The sequence below is a fragment of the Cupressus sempervirens genome, chromosome 7 (assembly GCF_028749045.1).
Source record: "Cupressus sempervirens isolate cs-2001-9-10 chromosome 7, ASM2874904v1, whole genome shotgun sequence".
NCBI lineage: Eukaryota > Viridiplantae > Streptophyta > Pinopsida > Cupressales > Cupressaceae > Cupressus > Cupressus sempervirens.
In genome coordinates this window covers 927,396,829-927,420,780 of record NC_143124.1, presented here as the reverse complement: position 1 = coordinate 927,420,780, position 23,952 = coordinate 927,396,829, and the positions used below count along the sequence as shown (strand labels likewise).

At 36.9% G+C, this 23,952-nt stretch overlaps 1 protein-coding gene across 2 annotated transcripts; it reads right to left on the bottom strand.

Annotated features, from left to right (window-relative positions):
- On the bottom strand, positions 1-23,952 carry LOC149550597 (metallopeptidase M24 family protein). 2 transcript variants are annotated; one of them, XM_089793589.1, is made up of 10 exons: positions 23,596-23,952; positions 23,372-23,482; positions 20,647-20,731; positions 20,351-20,500; positions 19,930-20,083; positions 1,694-1,909; positions 1,072-1,208; positions 741-832; positions 333-515; positions 1-231 (listed from the first exon to the last, which is right to left on the bottom strand). In XM_089793589.1, exons 2-10 carry the CDS (start codon positions 23,463-23,465, stop codon positions 152-154), a joined length of 1,191 nt encoding a protein of 396 aa, XP_089649715.1. In that variant the 5' UTR covers positions 23,466-23,482; positions 23,596-23,952; the 3' UTR covers positions 1-151. The 2 variants fall into 2 exon arrangements, with proteins under 2 accessions (XP_089649715.1, XP_089649714.1); XM_089793588.1 differs by having other exon boundaries at positions 23,372-23,539; positions 23,707-23,952.

Below are 23,952 nucleotides of genomic sequence, written 5' to 3'. Positions count from 1 at the left end.
TACAAAAACAAGTGTAATTAATTGATTAATAATGATTATCTGGCAGAAAAGTTTCTTGGGATAATAAAAATCACTATTATAAGTTCATATGTGAAGGCTGCTTATAACAAGGAACAAGTAAAAAGATATTAGAAAAATAGACTGTATTTTATCAACCCTGTGACATGTCCATGCTATCAGCTCCGTCACCTGCAACATCTGTTGAATCTTCGTGTGCATCACCTTTCTTACCTGTTATAATAAATTCAATCTGTAACAATCTCCTAAAAGTGAATCTGTAACCCATAAAAGATCACAAAGAAAGCACAAGGCCAAATATACGAACTTCTCACCCTTCTTTTTCTTCCCTCCTCCCTTCTTTTTGGATTTGATTCCTAATGCTAACCATGCCTTTATCTCAGGGTCCTCGACAACCTTAGTGGGTTGCAGTTCCTGCAAAGGATAATTTCCTGTGATTTTATCTGATCCATTGGGCATCAACAAAACTGTAAACTTTATATGGGCAACAAAATCACCTGCAACTCACAAAGAAAACACCCAATGTTTTATATCATAGAAATATCCCAGAGAAATTAGATTTGAAATGAATGATAGGTTTGATTCTTTAAACATTGAGTTAGCAACCATAACAGAACATATATTCAAGAGAACAAGCAAAATTGTAAAGTGTCATAGAACACTTGACACATATTGCAGAATACCAAGAAAAATCAATTTTGAATGTTGTGTATATGACCAACCTGACTTCTCATGAAGAACAGGGTAAGGTTGTAAGAGTTCATGGTTGACACATTCGACCAGACCTAGACGCGCACGCTTATCTTCAAAAGCCCTGAGTGTCAATGCGGCAAAATATATTCATCGATTAATCAAGAACATGCTTGTCCACTTTGAGATCTAGTTTAGTCAAAACAACGAGAGGTGTCTAACTGACGAACACCAGTAGAAAAACAAGTTGTGGGACCAAATGTATTTACTGATTGACAACAGAACTAGTTGAGTCACATGCTGTATAGCAATGCACAAATCACAATACAAAAAGATGGATTTAATAGTCAAACACTAGCATACCTTGCAGTAAAGGGCATGATAGGGAACTTCTGGTTTATTTCACTGAAAATAAGCCTTGAAGATTTCATCTTCAAATGATAATTTTTATCAACGGCCCTCTTATATATAGTCGTTTCCTTTTCATCAAGCAGCTTCAGCTAAACATGCATTTCAAAGTGCAGAATATTCAAAAACAATCAGATACCGTGATTACATTTAAGTTGGCAATTATTGTGTCAAACTACAGAAAATTGAAGGTCCTTTTTTCCCTTTTGTCACAATAAAAAGGTAGTGATTTGATTAGTTCAAATATTTCTAATTTGTTAAAATCGCAGAAAAGAACTTCAAATTTTGATCCCTTACTCCTGTTCCACAGATTTTTTTTATAATCTCCCCCTCACCACAAAATTGATAGAAAGGCAGAAACATGCAGTCAACATTCACTAAACATGTAGCTTTAGCCTTAATCTACAAATACCAAGGATGAATTAGAAAAGCAAACATATACCATGGTCTGAACTTTCAGTGGAAAAAGCACCCCATCTTTCAAAACGACATAAATTACATTAACTTAGGTTGAAACTTGAGGCTTTAAAATATATCAATTCCTGTCAAATTATCAATCTTGATCATATTCCCTCACCTTGCCATCCCCTGTGGTTGTGACAATGTCAATGGCATAAACTTCATTTTCCTCAAACTCAGCATCGTCAACTCGAGTATCTGGGTTGCTTACACTCAAGATAACCTTGTTCCCATCAATAACAAATTGCTTCATTTGATGGCTCAATACACCTTCAGCAATTTTACAATCATATGCCGCTGCAACTCTCTGTATGGCTTCTGTGACATCTTTATTCTGTGTCAAAAAATAATAATACAACCACAATTCAGTAAGCAGGTCATCCAAATCAAAGAAATAAATCATTTAAACTGAAGCACTTCTAAAACATACTCTACAAGTATAAATCATCTCCTGCTTTCAAAAATCCAACAGAGAAGCAATGAAATCAGCCATAGAATACACAATCTGTGTACATCGCTTTTGGTCCATGAAACACCCCAAGAAACACAACTCAATCTATAAAAGATAAAGGTTTGTCTTAGAAACAAGCAAACTCCAATTGTTGCTCTAGTTGACCTTACATCATACTGATACAAGTATTGTAAAATTGAACTAGTCATTCTAAAATGCATCAAGATTTACCAAAAGGTGGCCTAGGTTTATTTGGTTGACATTCAGAGATCTGTATATGTACATGGAACATAACTGCTTAAACAACATAAAATCTGAGGTTTGAAGAAAAAAACATTAACATTCTTAATTCCAATGTTGAACAGATAAGGATATGGATACAAATACAGGCATGTCATCAGATAGAGATAAAGCCATTTTTAGGACAACCAATATTGATACAGCTGGACATGACATGCATAAAAAAACATATATCTAACAACTATTTCTAAGTTATTACAGGATATTTTCACTAGTTCAAAGCATTATAGCCATAGAATTGCTCCATATATAATTCTAAGTTGATTTAAATAATTACAATATTCCACGTATGGAGTTAATTTCTTAGATAACCCAAAAAAATGAGTAGTTAAAATAGTACAACATTTCATTTGTTTTCCTCATTTGGTGTAGAATTTTGTTTAATCCAACTAAAAATGTTGAATGATTGAAATTTGTTTTTGACAAAATGCTAAAATATCAAATCACAGTATTTGGCAGTCAGATAATTAAGGATTTTTGGGCACACGGGGTGGGCATTACAATGTGTAGTATCCATGCCATATCATATGACCAAATAAATATTGGAATGTTATGTCACGGCAGTATTAATGTGATTTCAAAGCCTGCTCAATCAAGCATTTAACCACACTCCACAGTTACATTCCCCAGTAACTGATATAAGATGCTACAATTAGAATACAGAGTCCTTCTCCCAAGGAGGTAGCCTAATTTTGCTTTGCAGGCACAATAGAATTAATGTCAGCATTTTTAGTTTAATGTGGCTGCTTCCAACAATTGTGTCTGTGTAAACCCCACTCAAAGTTTGAGATCATGATCAAATAAGGATCACTGCAGCATAATCATCATAATCTTAGTGTAATGCCTCTCATAGATCACATAACTCACATCAATAGCATGCCACTGGATTCACCGATGTAGTTTCTCTGCAGTGCATACTAAAATAATGTCATCATTTTTAGTTTAATATCAGCTGCTTTGAATATGTATAAACCCTGCTCAAAGTTTAAGATCATGATTAAATAATGATCACTGCAGCATGATCATCATAATATTGATGTCATGCCTCTGAGCAATCACATTAATCACATCAATAACATGCCATTAGATTCATCGATGTAGTTTTGAGCTCATGAGTTCAATTCTCACATTTCCTTCCCCTTCTCACTTTTCCCTACTAAATAACAGTGGCAGCCCAGGGTAGCTCTAGGATATATACAAAGACTTATCTATCAAGTCACGTTAATAAAAATTAAAAACACAAAACTGTATAAAGAATTCCTTCCCATTATTTCAGACAAAGTAAGGTTATGGAAAGAGAGTTCAGAAAGGAACGAAGTATAGCAACACGGGCTCTTAAGCTGATTTCAAGGGAACCATTGCCCATTTATATAACTAGTGCTTTCCAGTATGTAATAGGACTGCTTTACACATTAAATAAGGATATATTTACAGGTCAGATGAGAGGAGGAAACCCTACTTAATTCATGGATATTTACTTCAGTAAAAGGGGTTTTAATGTACTGAAATCCTTCAGACAACAATAAACAGGTATAAAAAATCTGAACAATATTATGCTAAATTGTCAATCCTGGTTCCGAATCGGATTCAAGTTCAGGATCAGATCCTTTTTCTAAAATATTATTATATTATTTCTTTAATGGTCAATTATGTAATATATTTTATTCTTCATAATAAGATTGTTTCTACAATCTTCTTAAGTTTCTATTTAGAAACTTTCTATTTTGTACACCTGTTAATTCCTCTATAATGATCTCTTCAATCATTTGTTAATACAACAATGATTTAACCCAGTACTTTGCGTAATATGGTATCAGAGCATCTTATTTTGGAAAAATTTGCAATCTCATGTTGAAATTTTTGCTCATTAAAATTTTACAATTTTTTTTCTTGGGATCTTTGCTGCTTCTTCAAACTCATCTAGGGTTTTTTGAGCTCTCTACAGACAGTCGCACATCATTTTGTGGTCATCTCTGCATACGTGGCACAAAATTTATTTTCTCTGATTGTGTGGGGCTTCAAACGGCCCATTTCTTGCAGGCTTTTTACCTCCATGACCAATCATTGTGGTTTTTGGAGCCAAAGGTTATATTTAAGCACCATTTTTCTCCATCATTGTTTTATGCAACTCATGCAACCCTACAACCTGTGCCTCTTTGTTTTGCAAATCACAGTTTTCCAGGTTGTGGTTTGTTTCTAGCACCTACATCTGCTTCTGTTCCTCTAGAATAAACAGTCTGCATTTTTGTGATTTCTCAAACTGTTTTTCCCTGTCAACGTTTCTTCATGAAGACATTGCATTCCACCCACGTTTTCTGAGATTTTCAAAGCAAACTATGATCGTTCTGTACTCTTTTGGCAATGTCTAGGGTTTCAAAAAAAAACCTAAACCTTTGATTTGCTGCCAGCTTTTTTACCTCTGCAGTTTTTTTTCCAAAAAAAACTAGGGTTTCTTTCGAAACTCTCAGGGTCTGTCATTTTGATAATCTACTTGCAGATTCTAGGAAAGTTTTTCAAAATCTCATTTGGGTCATTGTCCAATTTTTTGGGGTGTCTCATTTTTCCCTGCCTCATTTTTTGTGCAAGTGGATTTGAATTCCACTTTCAGATTCTTTTTGGGTTTTTAGCAAAGGATTTTAGGGTTAATTTGGATTTTTCTGGGTCAGCCAAAACAAAATCAAAATCTATGCGTGTCATATAATTTATCATTTTTCTAAAGTCTATTTCTGCATTGCATTGGGATTATTGCAGAGTTACCGGAAACTCCCATCCTTCCTTGGGCGCATGTATCCCTATATCCAATTTGGAAACGTATCCAATACTGCCCGGATACATGTTGAATATTGTACCCATCCATTCCTTTAAAAAGTTGATTTTCCAAGTGTGCCAAAAACTATGGAATTTGATTTTTTTAAGATGTGGCATAAATCTTCCCAAATTTAATTTTAAAAACTTTATTAATACAATTGTTTTATGCTTTCCTACAAAAAGTTGATTTTCCAAGTGTGCCAAAAACTATGTAATTTGATTTTTTTAAAATGTGGCATAAATCTTCCCAAATTTAATTTTAAAAACTTTATTAATACAATTGTTTTTTGAAAATGGTATAAACAAAACCCGTACCAAACGAGAAAGACAAATAAAATTTTTTTTATTCAGCAACCCATTTTGTTGGGTTATCTTCTAATGCAACTCTAAAATTTTTGCATATTGTAAAGTGTTAAATTAGGTTATCAATATTTATGTAGCATTTATGTGTCAATATTGTTTTTAAAGTATTGAAAAAATCCTCTAATAACTTGGAAAATTGTGTTAAATATATGTGTATGTGATATTTATTAATGTTGTATCCAGCCATATCCATATTGGAGATCTTAAAATGGTCGTATCTGTACCCATCCGTATCAATATCTCTATCTGTATCAGTATCCATGCAACTTTGGATTATTGTTTTAGAATTTGTGCTATCACCTTATATTTATTCCTCATTTTCTTTGCACTACCAAATGTGCAATATGGCATATCATTGACCAACTTATTGTTGGAAGGCAATCAGTGATCTTCATCACATAGGGCAGAAAGAGTCCACGTTTTATGCCTTCATGGCCAAAAGACTTGCAAACCATGTGAAATATTTTGCTTGGTATATAGATTCTGGTGCTTCTCAGCATTTCATTCATACGTGTGACTGGTTTACAAATTTTTCTCCCATTACTGATCCAGTTATATTATGAGGCAAAGAGTATGATGTCAACAAGGGCGACGTATAGATACAGTTTGGTGGGAGGAACCTCATTTTCCTTAATGTGTACTACGAAACTAGCATAGAACTTAACCTACTCTCAATGAGACAAACCATGCAGCAGTCTCCTTAGCTTGATGCAATATCAGTTCACACAAGTGCTCTATTGTTGATTGTGCAACATGCCCTATTGTTGTTGGTATTGAGGATCATGGCCTATAAAGACTTGTGGATATTGGTGATTCTCTTCAAAATACTTTCGCAGCAAAATCCACTTCTATCAACAATCTCTGGCATCAACAATATGGTCACCTGAATATTCACTAACATGATCAACGTATTCAGGATGATTTAGTACTTGGTCTAACTGAAATTCAAACTCAAAATCGGCGAGTTTGTGGAGCTTCTCAAGCTGGAAAGCAACACAAGATGTTGTTCAAGGATGGTGACTCATGACGAGTCTCTAAGGTACTACAATTAGTCCATGTCGATGTAATGGGCACCTTGGAAATGCCCATTAACTTAACCAACTACTGAAATAGATTTTGTATGCAAACTGAAGATTTGAACCAATGCTGAAATTATATTAGTGCTCAAAATGATAAAATCAAGTACAAAGCAATGTATTCCAAAGGCCAAACCCCAAGGTAATGATGTCTAGAATGTTATAAGAGAGGATGAACGTCCTCTATTGCCAAAAAAGATATGTGACTCACACATCCAAGCTCTTACCAAATGTCATTCAAAAAAATCCCATGCTCAACAATGAGACTCTCACCCCTATTTATCCTTTTCCTTCACCCTTCTAGAAGGAACTAAAAAATTAATTAATTGCAAGTGCTAGAAGCTTCCCCCTTCCAATAATTAATGCACTCTCTAGAAACTCCTCCCTTGCAATACAATAATTAATTGTGCTTCTAGAAAATTAAATTACTAGAGGCTTCCACCTTTCCAATAATTAATACACACTCTAGAAGCTTCTCCCTTGTAATACAATAATTAATTTAATTAATTAAATATAAAGTCACCTTTTAATTTTTAATTTAAATTTATTTAATGACTTCATAAGAAATTAATTTAATTTCCTCTTATGCTCCACTTAGACTTTGGAGAACGTGAAAGCTAAAAGATGGGGTCATTACAATTCACCCTCCTTAAAATTGCTTGTCCTAAAGCAATCTCAATCTTGTTTGTTGTAGCACCTACTCACTCTCCCAAGTAGTATTTTCCTCTGGCAAATATCTCCATTTGACTAAATATTCTTTAATCAACCTACTTCGCAGAGTCCTTTCCCTAGTATCCAGAATAGCCTTAAGAATTACTATGAGCTTTCCCTCCTCATCTAATGGTGGTAATTTTGCTCAAGGCACAACTCTCTAACCGATGGCTTTCTTAAGCCTTGACACATGAAACACATTATGCACCCGACTACCCTCTGGAAGCTCAATCTCGTAAGCAACCTCGCCACCTTGCGAATCACTCTGTAGGGGCCATAAAACCTAGGCTTCAACTTCTCTGCTCCGTTTTTCTTGAGTGATGATTGTCTGTATGGTTGTAGCCTCAGGTAAACCATATCCCCATCCTCAAAACTGCGCTCTATCCAGTGCTAGTCAGCATACAATTTCTGCTGATTTTGGGCTTGCTGTATATTCTCCTTGAGCACCCTCAAAATATCCTAACTATCCTACAAGAAATGTTTTGCTTTGGGCACTCTATTATCCCCCAAAACCAAATCCATGAAACTAGGTGCTTCATTACTGTACAGCGCCATGAATGGAGTCATCCTGACGGACATATGATAAGTGGTGTTATAACAATACTCTCCCATATGTAGCCATTTGACCCAAGCCCTCTGTTGTGCACTCACATAGTTCCTCAGATATCCTTCCACCCATTTATTCACAATCTTTGTCTGCCCATCTATCTGTGGATGATAACTAGTGCTAGGTGTAAGATTTGTACCACACAACCTATAACAGTGTCTACCAAACAGTACTCATGAATTTACTGTCCCGATCACTAACAATGAAACTAGGTTGCCCATGTAACCTGAATATCTCTCTGAAGAAAAGATCGGCCACCTATGCTGCTGTGTAAGTGGATGGAATAGCAAAAAAGTGGGCAAACTTCGTCAGCAGGTCAACTATCACATAGATGCAATCTTTCCCTTGTACTCGTGGTAACTCGGTGATGAAGTCCATAAAAATACTTTCCCATTTCCTATCCGAAATGGGCCAAGGCTTTAACAACCTTGCAGGATGTGTGCTCTCCCTTATTCTGCTGGCAAATTGCACACTCCCTAACATGCTTTTGAACATCATCCTTGAGCCCTTTCCATGTGAACCGCTCACGAATCTACCTATAGATCTTAGAGACCCATGGATGTCCAGTTGTAGGTGCATCGTGAAATGCCTTCAATATTACCTCCCTAAACTGTGATGAAGGAATCAAATATACCCTGCCCTGAAACTTTATCAATCCGTCCATCACCACGTAACGATCATCATGTATGGTGCCTGCAATTACTCTAGAAGCCCAAGTGTCCCTCGCATACTCTTCTATGATCTTATTTCTCCAATATCCTATAATCTCAGCTAGAGCACAAATATGAGGTCTCCTGGATAAAGCATCTACCACCACATTCTTCTTACCTTTGACAAACTCAATGTCAAAGTCATAGGCCTGTAACTTCGTAATCCACTTATGTTGCCTATCATTCAAATCACGTTGGCTCCTGAAGTATTTGATGTTGTTGTGATAGGTTTTGATAACAAACTTTCCACCAACTAGGTAGGACCGCAACTTAGCCAATGCATGCATTATAGCCAACATCTCCCAATCGTGGATGGAATAGCTCTTCTCCACTCCACGGAGCTTCCTACTCTCAAAAACAATGGGATGCTTCTTCTGCATCAAGACCGCCACGATCCCATCTCCTGATGCATCACAATGAAGCTCAAATGGCTTTGTGAAATCTGGTAGAGCTAGTACTGGACATGATGACATCACCTTCTTGAAATGATCGAAGCTTCTCTGAGTTGCCTCTATCCATGTGAAGGCCCCTTTCCTGGTAAGGTCTATCAAGGTGCAGTGATCTGTGAAAATCTTTTAACAAATCTCCTGTAAAATTTGTAGAGACCAAGGAATCCCTTAAGCTATATAAGATTCGTAGGAGTAGGCCAATCAACTATAGTCCTAATCTTCTCAGGATCTACCCGAACTCCATCTGCACTAATGATATGCCCAAGGTATAGTAGCTCAATCATCCCAAACTCGCACTTAGATTCCTTGGCATACTGTGACTCTTTCTCCAATGTGGAGAGCACCATCTCAAGATGTTGTAAATGCTCCTCCCAAGTCTTACTAAAGACTAAAATGTCATCAAAGAAAATCAAGACAAATCTCCTAAGCTACTCCCTGAATACCTGATTCATGCAACTCTGGAACGTAGCAAGGGCATTGGTTAGCCCAAATGGCATAACCAAAACTCGAAGTGGCCATAGTGACACCGAAAAGTTGTCTTCTCAATGTCCTCTTCCCTCATCCTGATCTGATGATACCCTGACCGTAGATCAATTTTTGTAAAAAAGCATTCACCATGTAACTCATCAATCAACTCATCTATTCATGGGATGGCATATATGTTCTTAATGGTCTTCTTATTTCATGCCCTGTAATCCTTCTTCTTTAACAACACTACTACTGAAGCAAAGGGGCTCTTACTAGGCCTGGTATGCCCTATTTCCAACAACTCCTTAATTGCCTTCTCTATCTCATCCTTATGTTTCTTAGGATGATGATAGGAAGTAAGCATGATTGGTTTGGCTCCCTCCTCGAGCTCAATAACATGCTCTATTCTCCTGTCAGGAGGAACCTCATGCGGAATCTTGCCAAATACCTGAGTGTGCCTGTCAAGTATCTCTTGGATATTTGGTGGATGACTCTTCACTTGTGGCTCTTGTGTAGTTGGCATAGTGAAACATTCTGCTGCCCACTCTATGTTATTATGCCGAAAAAGTCTCTGCATTCTCCTCAGGGAAACTACTCTACAACTCCCATCTGAAAGTCCTCTAAGTACAACAATTCTTCCCTCATGCTGAAACTTCCTCTCCAATTTTGCTAAGTTAAGTGTGAACTCTACTAGCGAGGCCATCCATACCATGCCGAGGATGACATCATAGTCTCCCATGTCTACCACATAAAACTCATCTTCCAACTCATAGCCATCTCCAAACCTGATGTGAAGATTAGATATCTTTCGAGTGCATAATAGTTTGTCACCATTAGCTATCATAACTCTAAATCCGGCATGCTCCTCGGTCTATAGACCTCTCTTGGCTACCAATTGTGCATCTATAAAATTATGTGTAGCCCCAATGTCAATGAGTGAGATCACTTTCTGCCCTTGGATAGTACCTCTAACCTTAAATGTGATTGCCTTCTGAGCCCCCGTTAATCGTGCTAATGACTTCTCATCCTCAGGAATGCTACTCTCTTCTGTAGTGCTATCCTCATCTGAATAAGAGTGTTGATCCTCCCTCTCTGACTATGACTCTCTTGCTGAGAAATACTCCATTTGATTTGCCTTAGCCTTGAGAGGACACTAATGAGATAAATCCCAAGGCTCTCTACAATGAAAACATAACTTCTTCTTTCTTAAATCATTCAAGGTGTCATTATCCAACTTATCTCTTTTTGGCTGAGCATCCTTGTGAAAAGTTTTTTTGTCCTTCTCCTTGTCCTTTTTCATATAAGAATCCCTGTGCTGAAGTCTACTCCTTAATGAAGAAGGTCCTAAGTCACGAGCCTTTTTAGTGGCCTCCTGCAACGTAGCTGGGTCATGCCCCTTGACCCATCCTCGCAAGGGTTCTAAGAGTCCATCCATAAACAACACTACCAACCTCCTCTCTGAAATATCTGTAACCAACACAGCTAACCTCTGAAACTCACTGATATACGTCTCAACTGATCCCCACTGCTTGAATTGTGCCAACTCCTTAAACTGTAATTCAGGATCCCTGGTATCAAATCTCTCTATGAGCTTCTCAGTGAACTCCTCGGAAGATGTGATCTAATTATGTCCCAAGGTTACCATGCCACGGTGCCACCACTCATGTGTCGGTCCATCCAAGTGAAGAGTCGCATACTTTATATAGGATTCAACTACAAGTATGTATCCATCTTCTGCACCCAAGCTCATGCCGTCATCTTCCCTAAAGCATCATAATAAGGTAAAGAAAGTTTCCCAACTTTCTTTCTCAGCTCAATGTTTTGACTTCTTCCTCCTAATCCGGGCATGTGTCTCATCCTCAAGTCCAAGTAATCTCTAAGAGAAATGTCTGCTTGAAACTCTGGTCCACTAGCCTCCCAATCCCTCCTAAACTGATCCTGTAACTCCGTAATCTACAGTTCATTAACTGACTGAACTGGACCTCTGGGTGGAAAGGTGGGTAGAAGAGGTCTCGAGCTTACTGTTCGAGCTGGGCATGCAATATGTCTAGAGTTATCAGCCTCATTCCTATTGTTGTCATGTTCATTATTACCATTAATGTTGCCTCGGCCTCCATTATCATTAATCCTATTATTGTTGTTTCCATTGTTGGCATCACCTAGATTAATATTGATGCCCATCTGTCTAGCCATTAGCTGCAACATCATATCCATTCGCTTATTCTGCTCCTGTTGCATCCGCTACCCCTCCTCTAATGTATCCAATAGCCTGAACATTACATTTTCCTAATTTGGACCAGTATTCCTATCATCTTGATCACCCATATTGCTGTCTTGTTCAAAGAATATCTCCTCTTTGTCTGTATGACTGGATTGAATGTCCCATTGCACGAATGAACTACCCTGTTCATTCTGCAAGTCTGAACTCCTACTTTGTCTTGCTCTGGTATTGTGGAAATTATAAAACCTTTGTCGCATGCTCAAACATAGATGTTGAAGATCTCCACAGGATGGTAGGACTTATAGCTTTGATACCACTGTAATGGGCACCCTAGAAATGCCCATTAACTGAACCAACTACTGAAATAGATTTTTTATGCAAACTAAAGATTTGAACCGATGCTGAAATTATATTAGTGCTCAAAATGATAAAATCAAGTACAAAGCAATGTATTCCAAAGGCCAAACCCCAAGGTAATGATGTCTAGAATGTTATAAGAGAGGATGAACGTCCTCTATTGCCAAGAAAGATATGTGACTCACACATCCAAGCTCTTATCAAATGTCATTCACAAAAATCTCATGCTCAACAATGAGACTCTCACCCCTATTTATCCTTTTCCTTCACCCTTCTAGAAGGAACTAAAACATTAATTAATTGCAAGTGCTAGAAGCTTCCCCCTTCCAATAATTAATGCACTCTCTAGAAACTCGTCCCTTGCAATACAATAATTAATTGTGCTTCTAGAAAATTAAATGACTAGAGGCTTCCACCTTTCCAATAATTAATACACACTCTAGAAGCTTCTCCCTTGTAATACAATAATTAATTTAATTAATTAAATATAAAGTCACCTTTTAATTTTTAATTTAAATTTATTTAATGACTTCATAAGAAATTAATTAATTTCCTCTTACGCTGCACTTAGACTTTGGAGAACGTGAAGGCTAAAAGATGGGGTCATTACAATTGATGTATGGGGTCCAATGAATACTTCTATTACTGGGTGCAAGTATTTCTTATGGGGTCCAATGAATACTCGTGTTATTGGGTGCAGGTATTTCTTACTTCTTGTTGATGATTTGAGCTGAAAAATGTGGGTGTACTTTCTTAAATAGAAATCAGAGGTGTTTACTGTATTTCAACATTTAAGGCCCTAGAAGAAAAGAAGTTTTGTTCTTCTATTATACCTCTTAGATTTGATGGGGGGTTTTGTTCTACTATTTCTCCACTTCTCCACTTGTTGTGATACACATGGCATTAAATGTCAGTTAACCACCCCCTAGACCCCTCAACAAAACAATGTCATAGAGCTTTGAAACCGCATCATTGCAAAGATGGCCAAGCCTGTGTTGCAACATAAAAATGTTCCTACGATATATTGGACAGATGCAGCACTTATTGCAATCTATCTCCTTAATTAGTCTTCCACACGTTGTTAAGGGAAAGACTCTCAAGGAAGCCTGGATTGGTCACAAACCTAAGATCAGCCATCTGAAAGCTTTTGGCTCTTTCTCATATGTTTGCATTCCAAATGCTCGGCAATCCAAGTTGGATTTCAAGAGTCAAAAGCTCATGTTTACAGGTTACAATAACAACCATAAGGCTTACAAATTGATTGATGTAGACAGAGATCATCTTATATTTCTATCATGATGTTGTATTCGATGAAGAATGAGGTCAATTTCTCCCTTCCTCGTCTAAGAAAAATCCTGAGGATCAGCCTTTAAAGGCCCTCTGATTTGGGTGTTTGTCTTTTTTTAGGTCCACTTGATGGGAGGGATGATGAAGAATTTGACTTTGATGATGCACTACCTGACTTTCCTCTGAATAATGTTAATATTCCATCTATTGCAGAACCTCTTCCACCTCTGGTTCTTCCAGCTCTAGTTATTCCTCCTCTTGATGTTGACACATCTACTCTCCAGCCTAAATGGTGAGCTAAGACTACCAGTGATCTTTGTCTTAATGAGTTCACTGAGGGTGGATCTTCTAGAAATAAGGGCCAACAACCACAAAATTAACTTTGCTCTCATGGTTCATAGCATTTATGAGCCTCGAACATTTAAAGAGGCCAAAGGGATTCCAATACAGAAACAAACCATAGATGTGGAATATCAGTCTTCTGAAGAATCACACCTGGATTCTCTTTGATCTTCCTACAGGGAAGAAACACATTAGCTACAAATGGGTCTATAAGATCAAATATCATAGAAATGGTACCTTAGATAACAAATTAGTTGCACAAAGGTTCACGTAGCGAGAGGGCATCGATTATGAGGAGACTTTTTCTCATACTGCCAAGATGAGTGCAATTCATCTGCTTCTCGCCATCGCAGTTCAATTTGGATGGAAAGTACACTAGACGGATGTTAAGAGTGCCTTCCTCAATAGTGAGTTGCAAGAAAAAGACTGCATGACACAACCTCTTGGTTTCAAGGTTCCTCAAATAGAACACCAAGCATGAAGACTCTAGAAAGCACTCTATGGACTCAAACAAGCCCCTTGAGCATGGTACATCGAAATTGATCGGTAATTATTTGCTCATGTTTTTGGTGTTGCCCTTCTAACAAGAAATTGTATATCAAACGCTTCGTTGATGATATTCTTTCTTCTTGTCTATGTGGATGACTTGATCATCACTGCTAGTTCCATACATTTGATTAAAGAGACAACGTATGCTTAATGACACCTAGTGGGATCAAATAAACTGTTGTGGGGGTAATTATGTTTGTTGATAAAGATTCCTTTGTATTACAAATATTTATAGAGTCTATGATAGCATGCTTCAACTCATGATAACAATCATGGATTGTAATTCTCCAAGGTGTATATGGAAACTTGCCACCCAAAGAGGTGAAACACAATTAACATGAACCTAGACGATAAACTCTTAATTCAAGTAACATGTGCCTAGACTTGGTTGTACTCTTCTGTAGAGTGGTCCATAAAAGCCCTTCATAAGAAGTACAGCAATGACAACCATCCTTAAAGAGCACTAGCTCCAATTTTTTGATTGTTGGGGTGCTACATTTGGTAATTAAAAGTTAGCCGATGGGGCCGAAATTGTACCAAAAGAACACAACTTGATAATTTAAATTCCATGTGAAAAGAACATTAAATTTGAAATAACTTTCTAATTGCTAGTTCTGCCATTTCACAAAGGCATCAATCCAACTATTGCTTGCTATCCACTCAATTGAGAAGACGAGTTTATTTAACAAGAAAGGTAGTCATAGTCCATAGGGCCTTAAGAGAAGAAGATCAACAAACTATTGAGTATCAAAAAAAAAAAAAAATCACTTTGGGATGTTGAGACTAAAGATATTGAGAAATTTGACAAGGATGAAGTAAAATCAGGATCAGACTCCAAAATCACATTGGGATGTTGAGCTTAAAGGTGTTAGGAGAATTGACAAGGACAAGGTGAAATCGGTATTTGCCATAACTCCATTGGAAAATGGACTATGTAATATGCTGTCAAGCTCACACCAAAAGAGTCAAGTGATGGAAATAAGAGGTGCCCTTTTGAGTTTAGGTCAGACCACAATCCAATTTTCTTAAAACTGGCATTTTTGAAAGAGCAGCAAGGAGAAGAAAAACAATTTAAGCAAAAGAAAGGGATCTCACATGGAAAAATTATAATGAATCGGGAAAATCAGAAATTATTTAATGATGCCCTTAGAGGCATGATTTGGAGCCCCAAAAGAGGAGATACGCTTACGGATCAGCAAAAGGTTAGCAAAGATACCTTAGTTCCTATAATTCTTAAGACATTAGAGAAGTGTAAAAGAACAAAACCCAAGAAAGAGGCAAAAAATACTTTCCAAACAAATCCATGGTTTCATGAAGAACACAAGTTGGGTAAGAAAAAGTTGAAAAAGAGCATGAATAAGGAGAACAAAAAGGAATACGTGGAGCTGTTAAAAGGTAAAAAAGAGGCTTATGTAATAATGAGAAGATTGGAGCTGATCACCTTGGGCAAGCAAAACCCCAAGAAATTCTAGAAGGAATTGCAACAAAAGAGAAGACAAATAGTTAACAATATCACAGGGACCCAATAGCTTGAATATGCAAGGATGTTAAATGAGCGTGAAAAAGACAAGCATAAGCCTCCGATAATAAAGGCTACAAACAAGCATTTTACTATGGAGGACATCTTCCAAGGCACAAAGAAGTTGGCAGGGGGAAGCCCCAAGACATTGACGGGCTGCAAGTTGAACATCTAAAATGGGGCAGTGATATCTTGGTTCCTCATATTTACCACATCTTTAATGATGTCATTAGGAAGGGGTTTCCTGAAAACTGGACTACTAGCATGGTTTTCCCTCTCCATAAAAGCAGGACCATAAATAATCTGTCAAACTATCATAACTATTATGATTAACCGCCTCTTAAGCAAGCTCTTTGGTAGCATGGTTGAATGCAAGATCAGCAAGTGGGTTGAATCAGAGGTAAATGAGCTAAGGGACAGGCAGGTTTCAGACCAAAACACTCCACTATTGATCATGGGGTAACGCTAAGATTCTTGGATGAAAGGATTTAGAACACACCGGGCAAAGCAGTCTTTTGCTGCTTTGTCAACTTTAAAGAGGCTTTTGACGCAATGCCACGAGACAAGCTCTGGCTTAGAATGGAAGAGCTTTAATTCTCACTGAACTTAGTGGCTACAACACATAGATTATATGAGCAGGTCATTGCTAAAATCAGAACTATGAATGGGATGTCAGATAGCTTTGGCAGCGATATAGAGGAAACAGGGGTGCCCCCTTTCACCTACCTTGTTTGGGTTATATATTGACAAGTTAGAAGAATGTCTAGACAAAAACAATGGCGATGCAATCCAGCTGGCTAAGTATGTGATTAAGTTGCTTCTTTATGCAAATGACCTCATTTTGATTGCTAAAACTATGGACAGTCTGAGAGAACACTTAAAGGCACTTGAGGTCTTCTGTCAGGTCGTCAGGATGCAGGTGAACGCTAGCAAATCCAAGGTGATGATTTTCTCTTTGAAAAGAAACAAGGGGCAGCAAAACACTTTTCTTTCCAATGGCAACCCATTAGAAATGGTGGACAAGTACAAGTACCTTGGGGTAAATTTCAACAACAAGCTTAGCTGGGAAACTTGTAAAGCAAAAAGAATACAAGGTGGATGGAGAACGTTATCTTCCTTACAGAATAGATGCAGGAATGCGGAATTATGGGATCGGAAAACCAAAAAAATGCTCTTTCGCTTGTTAATTTACCCCGGTGATCTTCTATGGATGTGAGAATTGGGGCAGCAGCATGTCGGATCCGAAATGGAGACAGGTAGAAAGAATCCAAAAGCATTTAATCATCAGTAGTCTCAAAATTAACACCACGGCTCCCTATGAGATCTTACTAGCTGAAACGGGCATCTTCCTACTAGAGGCATCAACAATTATTCAGTTATTATGCTATTTACAGAAAAAACTCAAAATATAGAAAGCCAACGTTGGCCTAAGCTGATCATGGAACAGAGGTAGGACAAAAGAAAGAACAAGTGGATGAAACAAAATGTTAAATGGATACAAAAATGGAATACCAGTATACATGAACGTCTGAATAACGACACTGAGATAAAGAAATTTGTGAAGGAAAAATTCAGGAGCTGCATATGGTCAAAACAAAACGAGCGCAAAAAAGACTACTATATTAAATAATTTAACCCAACAAGGGCCCACGAGGAGAAAGTATACATAGGAAGTTAAGATGCTCATTGCACAACTTAGGACAGGCACCCATCATTTGAGATGCGAAACGGTCAAATCGACGATACCCAAGGAAGAATGAGAGGTGAGAATATGTTTGTTTTGCAACACGAGAGGTTGAGACCGAGCAACACTTTCTCATGGAATGTCCAGCATACAATGACATCCGCTACAGCTATTGGGATATTCTAGCAAATGGCAAGTTGGATACTCTTTTTGAGGAAGAGCAGTTGGCCAAGACAGCAAATTTACTGTTCAACATTCACTGTCAACGGGCAGACGTAGAGAAGCAACTCCAAAAGGCCTAATGTTTTTTATTTTTTATTTGTGGCATGCTTGTGCATCCCATAGGCTGCTTTGGCCACATGGACATTATTATAATCGTTTGTTTTCATTCAAATAACTCAAAATGACTCTAGGATGTATGCAATTTGATGGAGAATCTCTCTCTCTCTCTCTCTCTCTCTCTCTCTCTCTCTCTCTCCACACACACACAATTGCCCATTGACACTTGTTGTCAAGTGTATCTCGACTAGTGACATTTTAGCTTCTTAGAAAGCACAATGATTGTCCACAAAATCATCTTTCCCAGATATTTGACCATTTCCCCGAAAATTGTGATTAATTTTATAGTTTTTAAATTATAACAACAAGCAGCACTTGCTAGACTTCTGTACCATCAACAAGTTAGAATAGTAAAGAAACCAGTTAAAATTAAAAACTGAGTTGTAAGATTACAATATTTATAAACCATACTGATAGTAGAAAACTCCCTGCAAATCTTAATGGAACTGCTAAAATTCATGCATACAAAACATTAGCAACTTATGTTGAAAATTACCAAACCCAATACACATGTTAATTATAAATAATTGAATTGTTCCCCTGACCCAATGAATTTTTATATTGGCATGAGTTAAAGCCATAATGGTGCAATATCTGTGGTTTCATTCTGTATTACTATTAATGAATTAGCCTGGAAACTCGCCTAAACAGGTACAGATATGGGTACTCCACAGAATCGAACAGGGTGCTGCAGATCTGTCCCAGAACTATCTACTAGTTCCAGAATCTGCACAATTCCACAACAAATTTGTTGTATTCTGTGCCTTGAAACACTGAAAACTATGAGAACATTTATCCATATTGTTGATAGGACATATTTGAGTTATCTTGCCTGAATGTCATTTAACAGACCTTGTTTCTAGAAGATTGGTTGATAGATCTGCAAGAGGAATGCTGCTGCATAGTGTCATTCAGATCAACTGTATCTGTCGATAATTCCATATACCATGGTATTGATCAGTTCCCATGTATATCTCAAGACCTGATTGTCCATTATGTTAGCTTAGCCTCAGTTTTACTTAAGAATATAGTGGATATAAGCAACAAAGTCTATACTGCATATTTGTGGAGTGTAAAGTCAGGCAATGTGTTGAGAATGAAGGGTCAAAACACAAAATAACAATGGGAAGGCAAGATAGATTGATGGATGCGGACAATGGAAGGATGGGCATGGATAGGGTTGCCATGGGGTAAGTCATCATAGTCACTAGGAGATGAAAACAAAAAATAAATGTTGGCAAATTAGGAAAGTCGATACCAAAAGAGGTGATGATAATTAAAAAGAATGGAGAGTGATGGATTTCATTCATGAAGTGTGTATGGTTAAACTTATGTTTGATGTGAGAAAAAGCATGTGCATGTGTATACACCACCTGGAACTTTCTTCCATCCTCAATTATATGCAGCTTATAAGGATAAATTATTTTAAGTGACAAAATAGTGGAAAGTGATGATGTATTCCACCAAGGGTGCAGTTACATAATATGAGAGTAAATGCACAAGAACGATTACATGTCTCCTCAATTATCTTCATTCATTAGTTTCAGGCAACTTAAAGGTTATAAGCTTTGGACAAGATCAAATGAGACATGAGTTTCATCCACCAAAAGTGCATGGATAAACCTTAAGTTTAGAGTGAATAAACAATGTGAATGTGTATATGCCACCTGCAACATCTTATATTATCAATTTTATGCAGCTTTACGTACGAGAATGTTGAAAGGGGACATGTGGGGGAAGTTGTTATGGTGACTAGAAAATTATACATATACACATAGTTTGCCTAGAACATTCCCAGGCAAAAGCAATAATCTGCATCGACTTACCTGAATCACCATACACATACAAGTAACTTGAGTTTTATCATATAAAAGTATTCATATTTGCACACATTTCAATAGTAAAAACCAGCCTTCAGATAGCAAATCAATATCTTTCAACTCCAAACAGATAATTAATGAGACACATCACAACCTATAAGACAAGATCAATATAAGACTGAGACACATCACAATCTATAAGACAAGATCAATATTAGACCTATAACGACATCCATTTCTTGTGTACAGCACTTCAAAAACAAGCAAAGAAAAACTAAAAATTCAATATTCACCTTCTTTCCAGGCCTGACAAGTCTCAGAGCAACATCAGCTGCAGTTTTTGCAGCAGCAATAACATCTGCTACCCTTCCAGTAACAGGGCCTTCTTGGACAACATATGTGTGTCCCACTACCGCTATAAAACCATCAATATGGCAACCCATATCACTGACAGCCAAGAAGATTGATTATTAAATCTCTATAAATCTCACAATGAATCCCCATTACTGAAGTGAAACAAAACATCACATGCATATTCTTTTTAAAGTGAGTATAAAAATCCATTAGAAATAACCATACAAGGACCAAAAAGAATGACCCAAAACACTATATGTAGCTATATGCACTACAGAACAAAATCAAGAAGTGCAACTAACCACAGAAAAATGGACACTTGCAGTTTTTTAAATATCTAGATACGGTAAACATACTCACATTTTGATAATGTCATTTTCTTCTAATACGGTTTCATCCCCCACATTTGGAGAAAAATGGCATACATTGCTATTGATTGAGATACAGGTAGGAAATGCTATGCCTTTTTCTATCTTCTTTTTTGCACTTTTATACATATTTCCTGTTGCACTACACAGAATGTAACAAACAAACCATTAGAAAACATATACCTTAACAATTTTACAATTTGATTAAAAAACCAAATTCTACATCAAACTATACCAATTAAGATCTAGAAAGTTCAAAAGTGATCAATAGTACATATAGTGTCTTACTCTCTGATATATGCATCGCCTTTTTCACAAAGATCAACCACCTTTGCCTTTGGCTTGCATTCAGATAAAACCCTCTGCAATGCTTCTGCTCATTTGAACAATGGTAGGTTAGCCATGAAAACTATTTTCCCAAATAGCAGTGGATGCTAGTACAGTGCAACATTGTGCATTAAAATATTCCTTGGTTGACAAAATAAGTAAAGACTAGTTGTTGGATGGCAACAAACATAGAATAATGTTGATCATCTCAACCCACACACATCTTCAGACTTTCAACATAATGCATGAGACAATGACAAACCTAAACATATACAACAATATTGCAAGGAAATCAATTTCATTGTTAAAACCACATATGATCTAATTATATTCTGAAGAAACATGAATAGGAGGCTACTGGAAATAAATCAAATCTTGAGAAGTTCATCCACAATCACCCATTGTTTAGATTTCCTCTCTCCTTGGTTACCAGTACAATGCTTGTTCCCTCCTATTATTATAAGGAGTGTTATGCAAACTTCAAATTCTTCCTCTACAGGTAGGAATGTTCAAAGCAAACCCATATAGAATAAAGAAGCCTACCTGATTCTCCTGAATTAGTATTCTAGAAAATTTACCCTAGGATTTGATACTAGCCCAAGACTTAATAAGTTGGTTCATGGTCCCTTATTATAGATGAGTACATTAAAATCATACTCAAAATGGTATTGCCGATGCAGACAAAACCTCAGATTATGCGACTGTACCATATTGATTCACTATATTTACCAGTCAATTGATCATAAAGCTAATATAGGCTCTTTTGCAATGTAGAAAAGTTGGAAAGAATAATAAGCATCCTGTCCTCTTCTCTACTGAAGCCAACTTATAATTACATATAGCCAAAATGGCATTTTCACTTGATTGGCCATTACCAGGTGTTCCTATCTGTAAACAAATGCATGTCAACTTGATTAAATCAGATTAAGTTCAGTAAGCAACTCCCAAAGAAAAACAAATGAACCTTTAGGGAATGGCTCATAAGTCTAATAGAGAACTAATCCTTATATGATGTACCAAGGGCCCCTATATTGACTGTTCCAAATTCTTTGCCCTCATTGATGTGCAAACACAATATTGCCTTCTCAGCAGAAACAATGTTAAAATCCAGCTCAATAATCATTTTTCAGTAATGGTCTTGCATCATGATACCCTACTGCGCCATAGACTACATTATGCAGAAGTTCATCACCTTCAACAAATCATACATACAATTATCTAAAGTTCAACAAGTATATTGGAAAAGCATATCAAAGTCCACTAGCATACAAAATCAAGGCATTTCAGTTGCCAATTCAATTCAATGGTTTCCATCATTGACATATGCCGCGACAATTACTTTCAAAGTGCCATCTCTGCAATTGTGAACCAGATGCAGACAAAGCCTCAGATTATGCTACTGTAGCAGATTTATTCACTATATTTACTAGTCAATCAATTATAATAATATAGACTCTTTTGTGATATAGAAAAGATATCGGAATGAATAATAAGCATCCTGTCCTCTTCTCTACTGCTACTGAAACCAACTTGTGATTACATATAGCCAAAAAGGCATTTTGATTTGATTGAGCATTAGCAGGCATTCCTATCCGTAAATGAAAGCATGTCAACTTGATTAAATCAGATTAAGTTCAGTAAGCAACTCCCAGAGAAAAACAAATGGTCCTTTTGTGAAGGGCTCAGAAATCTAATAGAGAACTAATCCTTATATAATGTACTAAGGGCCCCTATGTTGACTGTTCCTAGTCCTTCTCCCCCATAGATTTGCACACATTGCCTTCTCAGCAGAAAACATGTTAAAATCCAGCTCAATAATAGTTTTCAGTCATGACTCAGATCATGCCACTCTACTGAACCATAGATAAACATTATGCAGCAGTTCATCGCCTTCAATAAATCATACATAGAATGATCTAAAGTTCAAAATGGGAGTCCTTGTGATAACATTGTCAACAAGTATATTGGAACTGATTAAACTAATAAAGGATTAACTTGAAATCATGTCAATGTCCACTATTTTACAAAATCAAGGCATCTCAGTTGGCAGTTCAATCCACTAGTTTCCATCATTGACATAAGCCAGGACTATTTATTTCAAAGTGCCATCTCTGTGATTGCTAACCAGAATATTATTGATGGGGCAGAACAATAAACCTCTGCTATAAACTTCGAATCCTCGCACTAAATATCTATTACGTATTCAAAGCCCATCCACAACAGAAAATAGAAACGAATTCATCTGTCATCTGCCTCTTCTTAACAGAAAAATCTCACTAAAAAAATTCAATAGCCCATATCTTAAGAAACCAATAAATTTGATATCCACGTTCAAAGAGAACATGCCTATGCTACATTAAATATACAAAATGACACTAAATATATATCACTCAACACGGCACGAAATAACTATCCCTCTGCACAAAACCCCGTCAATTAAAAATAATTAAAAATAAATAAAAATCAGTCAACACATTGTCCCATTAAATCTATAAATTAAAATCCATCATTATATTTTTTTTAAAAGAACTACTAGAAAGATTGCGCTCCTCACAACCACTGTTTAAGGCAAAACAAAGACATGGCTTAATGAAGAAGATTAGCGTCTGAAGAACCTTGCTACCTCGAGCCGCATATTAAGGCTTAAAAGAGCAATTTGAGCACATTAGGGTTTTACAAAACTTACTGTTCACAATCTCAGCGGCGTCTTTGTACTTCGTAACGACATCATTTGAACTAAGATCTAACTCCTTCTCCTCCTTGGCCTCGTCGTCAGACATTTCTCCCCTCCTTCAAACTGGAAAATCTTCAAGCCAAAACCTCAACGACACAAACACTGGAAAGCGCCAAAACCCTATTTGAAAAAAAAGCCAAACGTAAGAAATAATCCAAAACAGTCAAAACGATTACCGGGCTTAGAATCAGCAGACCCGTAAATCCACTAGGGTTTCTACAAAAAAAATGCTGCTTCTAAGGTTCTTGAACAAAAAACGAGATGAAGTGGACTTGGAGAAGGTTAACCTATGTTGCTAAATGGGTCTTGATTGTATGACAAGAGCTTGGCAGCGATAATAGTTAAAGGATAACTATGTTAATGGAGGTTTTCCAGGTGCATTTTGAGGTTTTAACTCGGCGTGAGGTGGTTCGAAAGGGGTTTTAGGATTTTGGTGCTTGGCATCGTGGATAATTATTTGGGGCGTTGATTTAGGTTGTTTGGGTTGCGTACGTATTTTTGTGTGGGATATGGTTTCTAATTTGTACTATAAT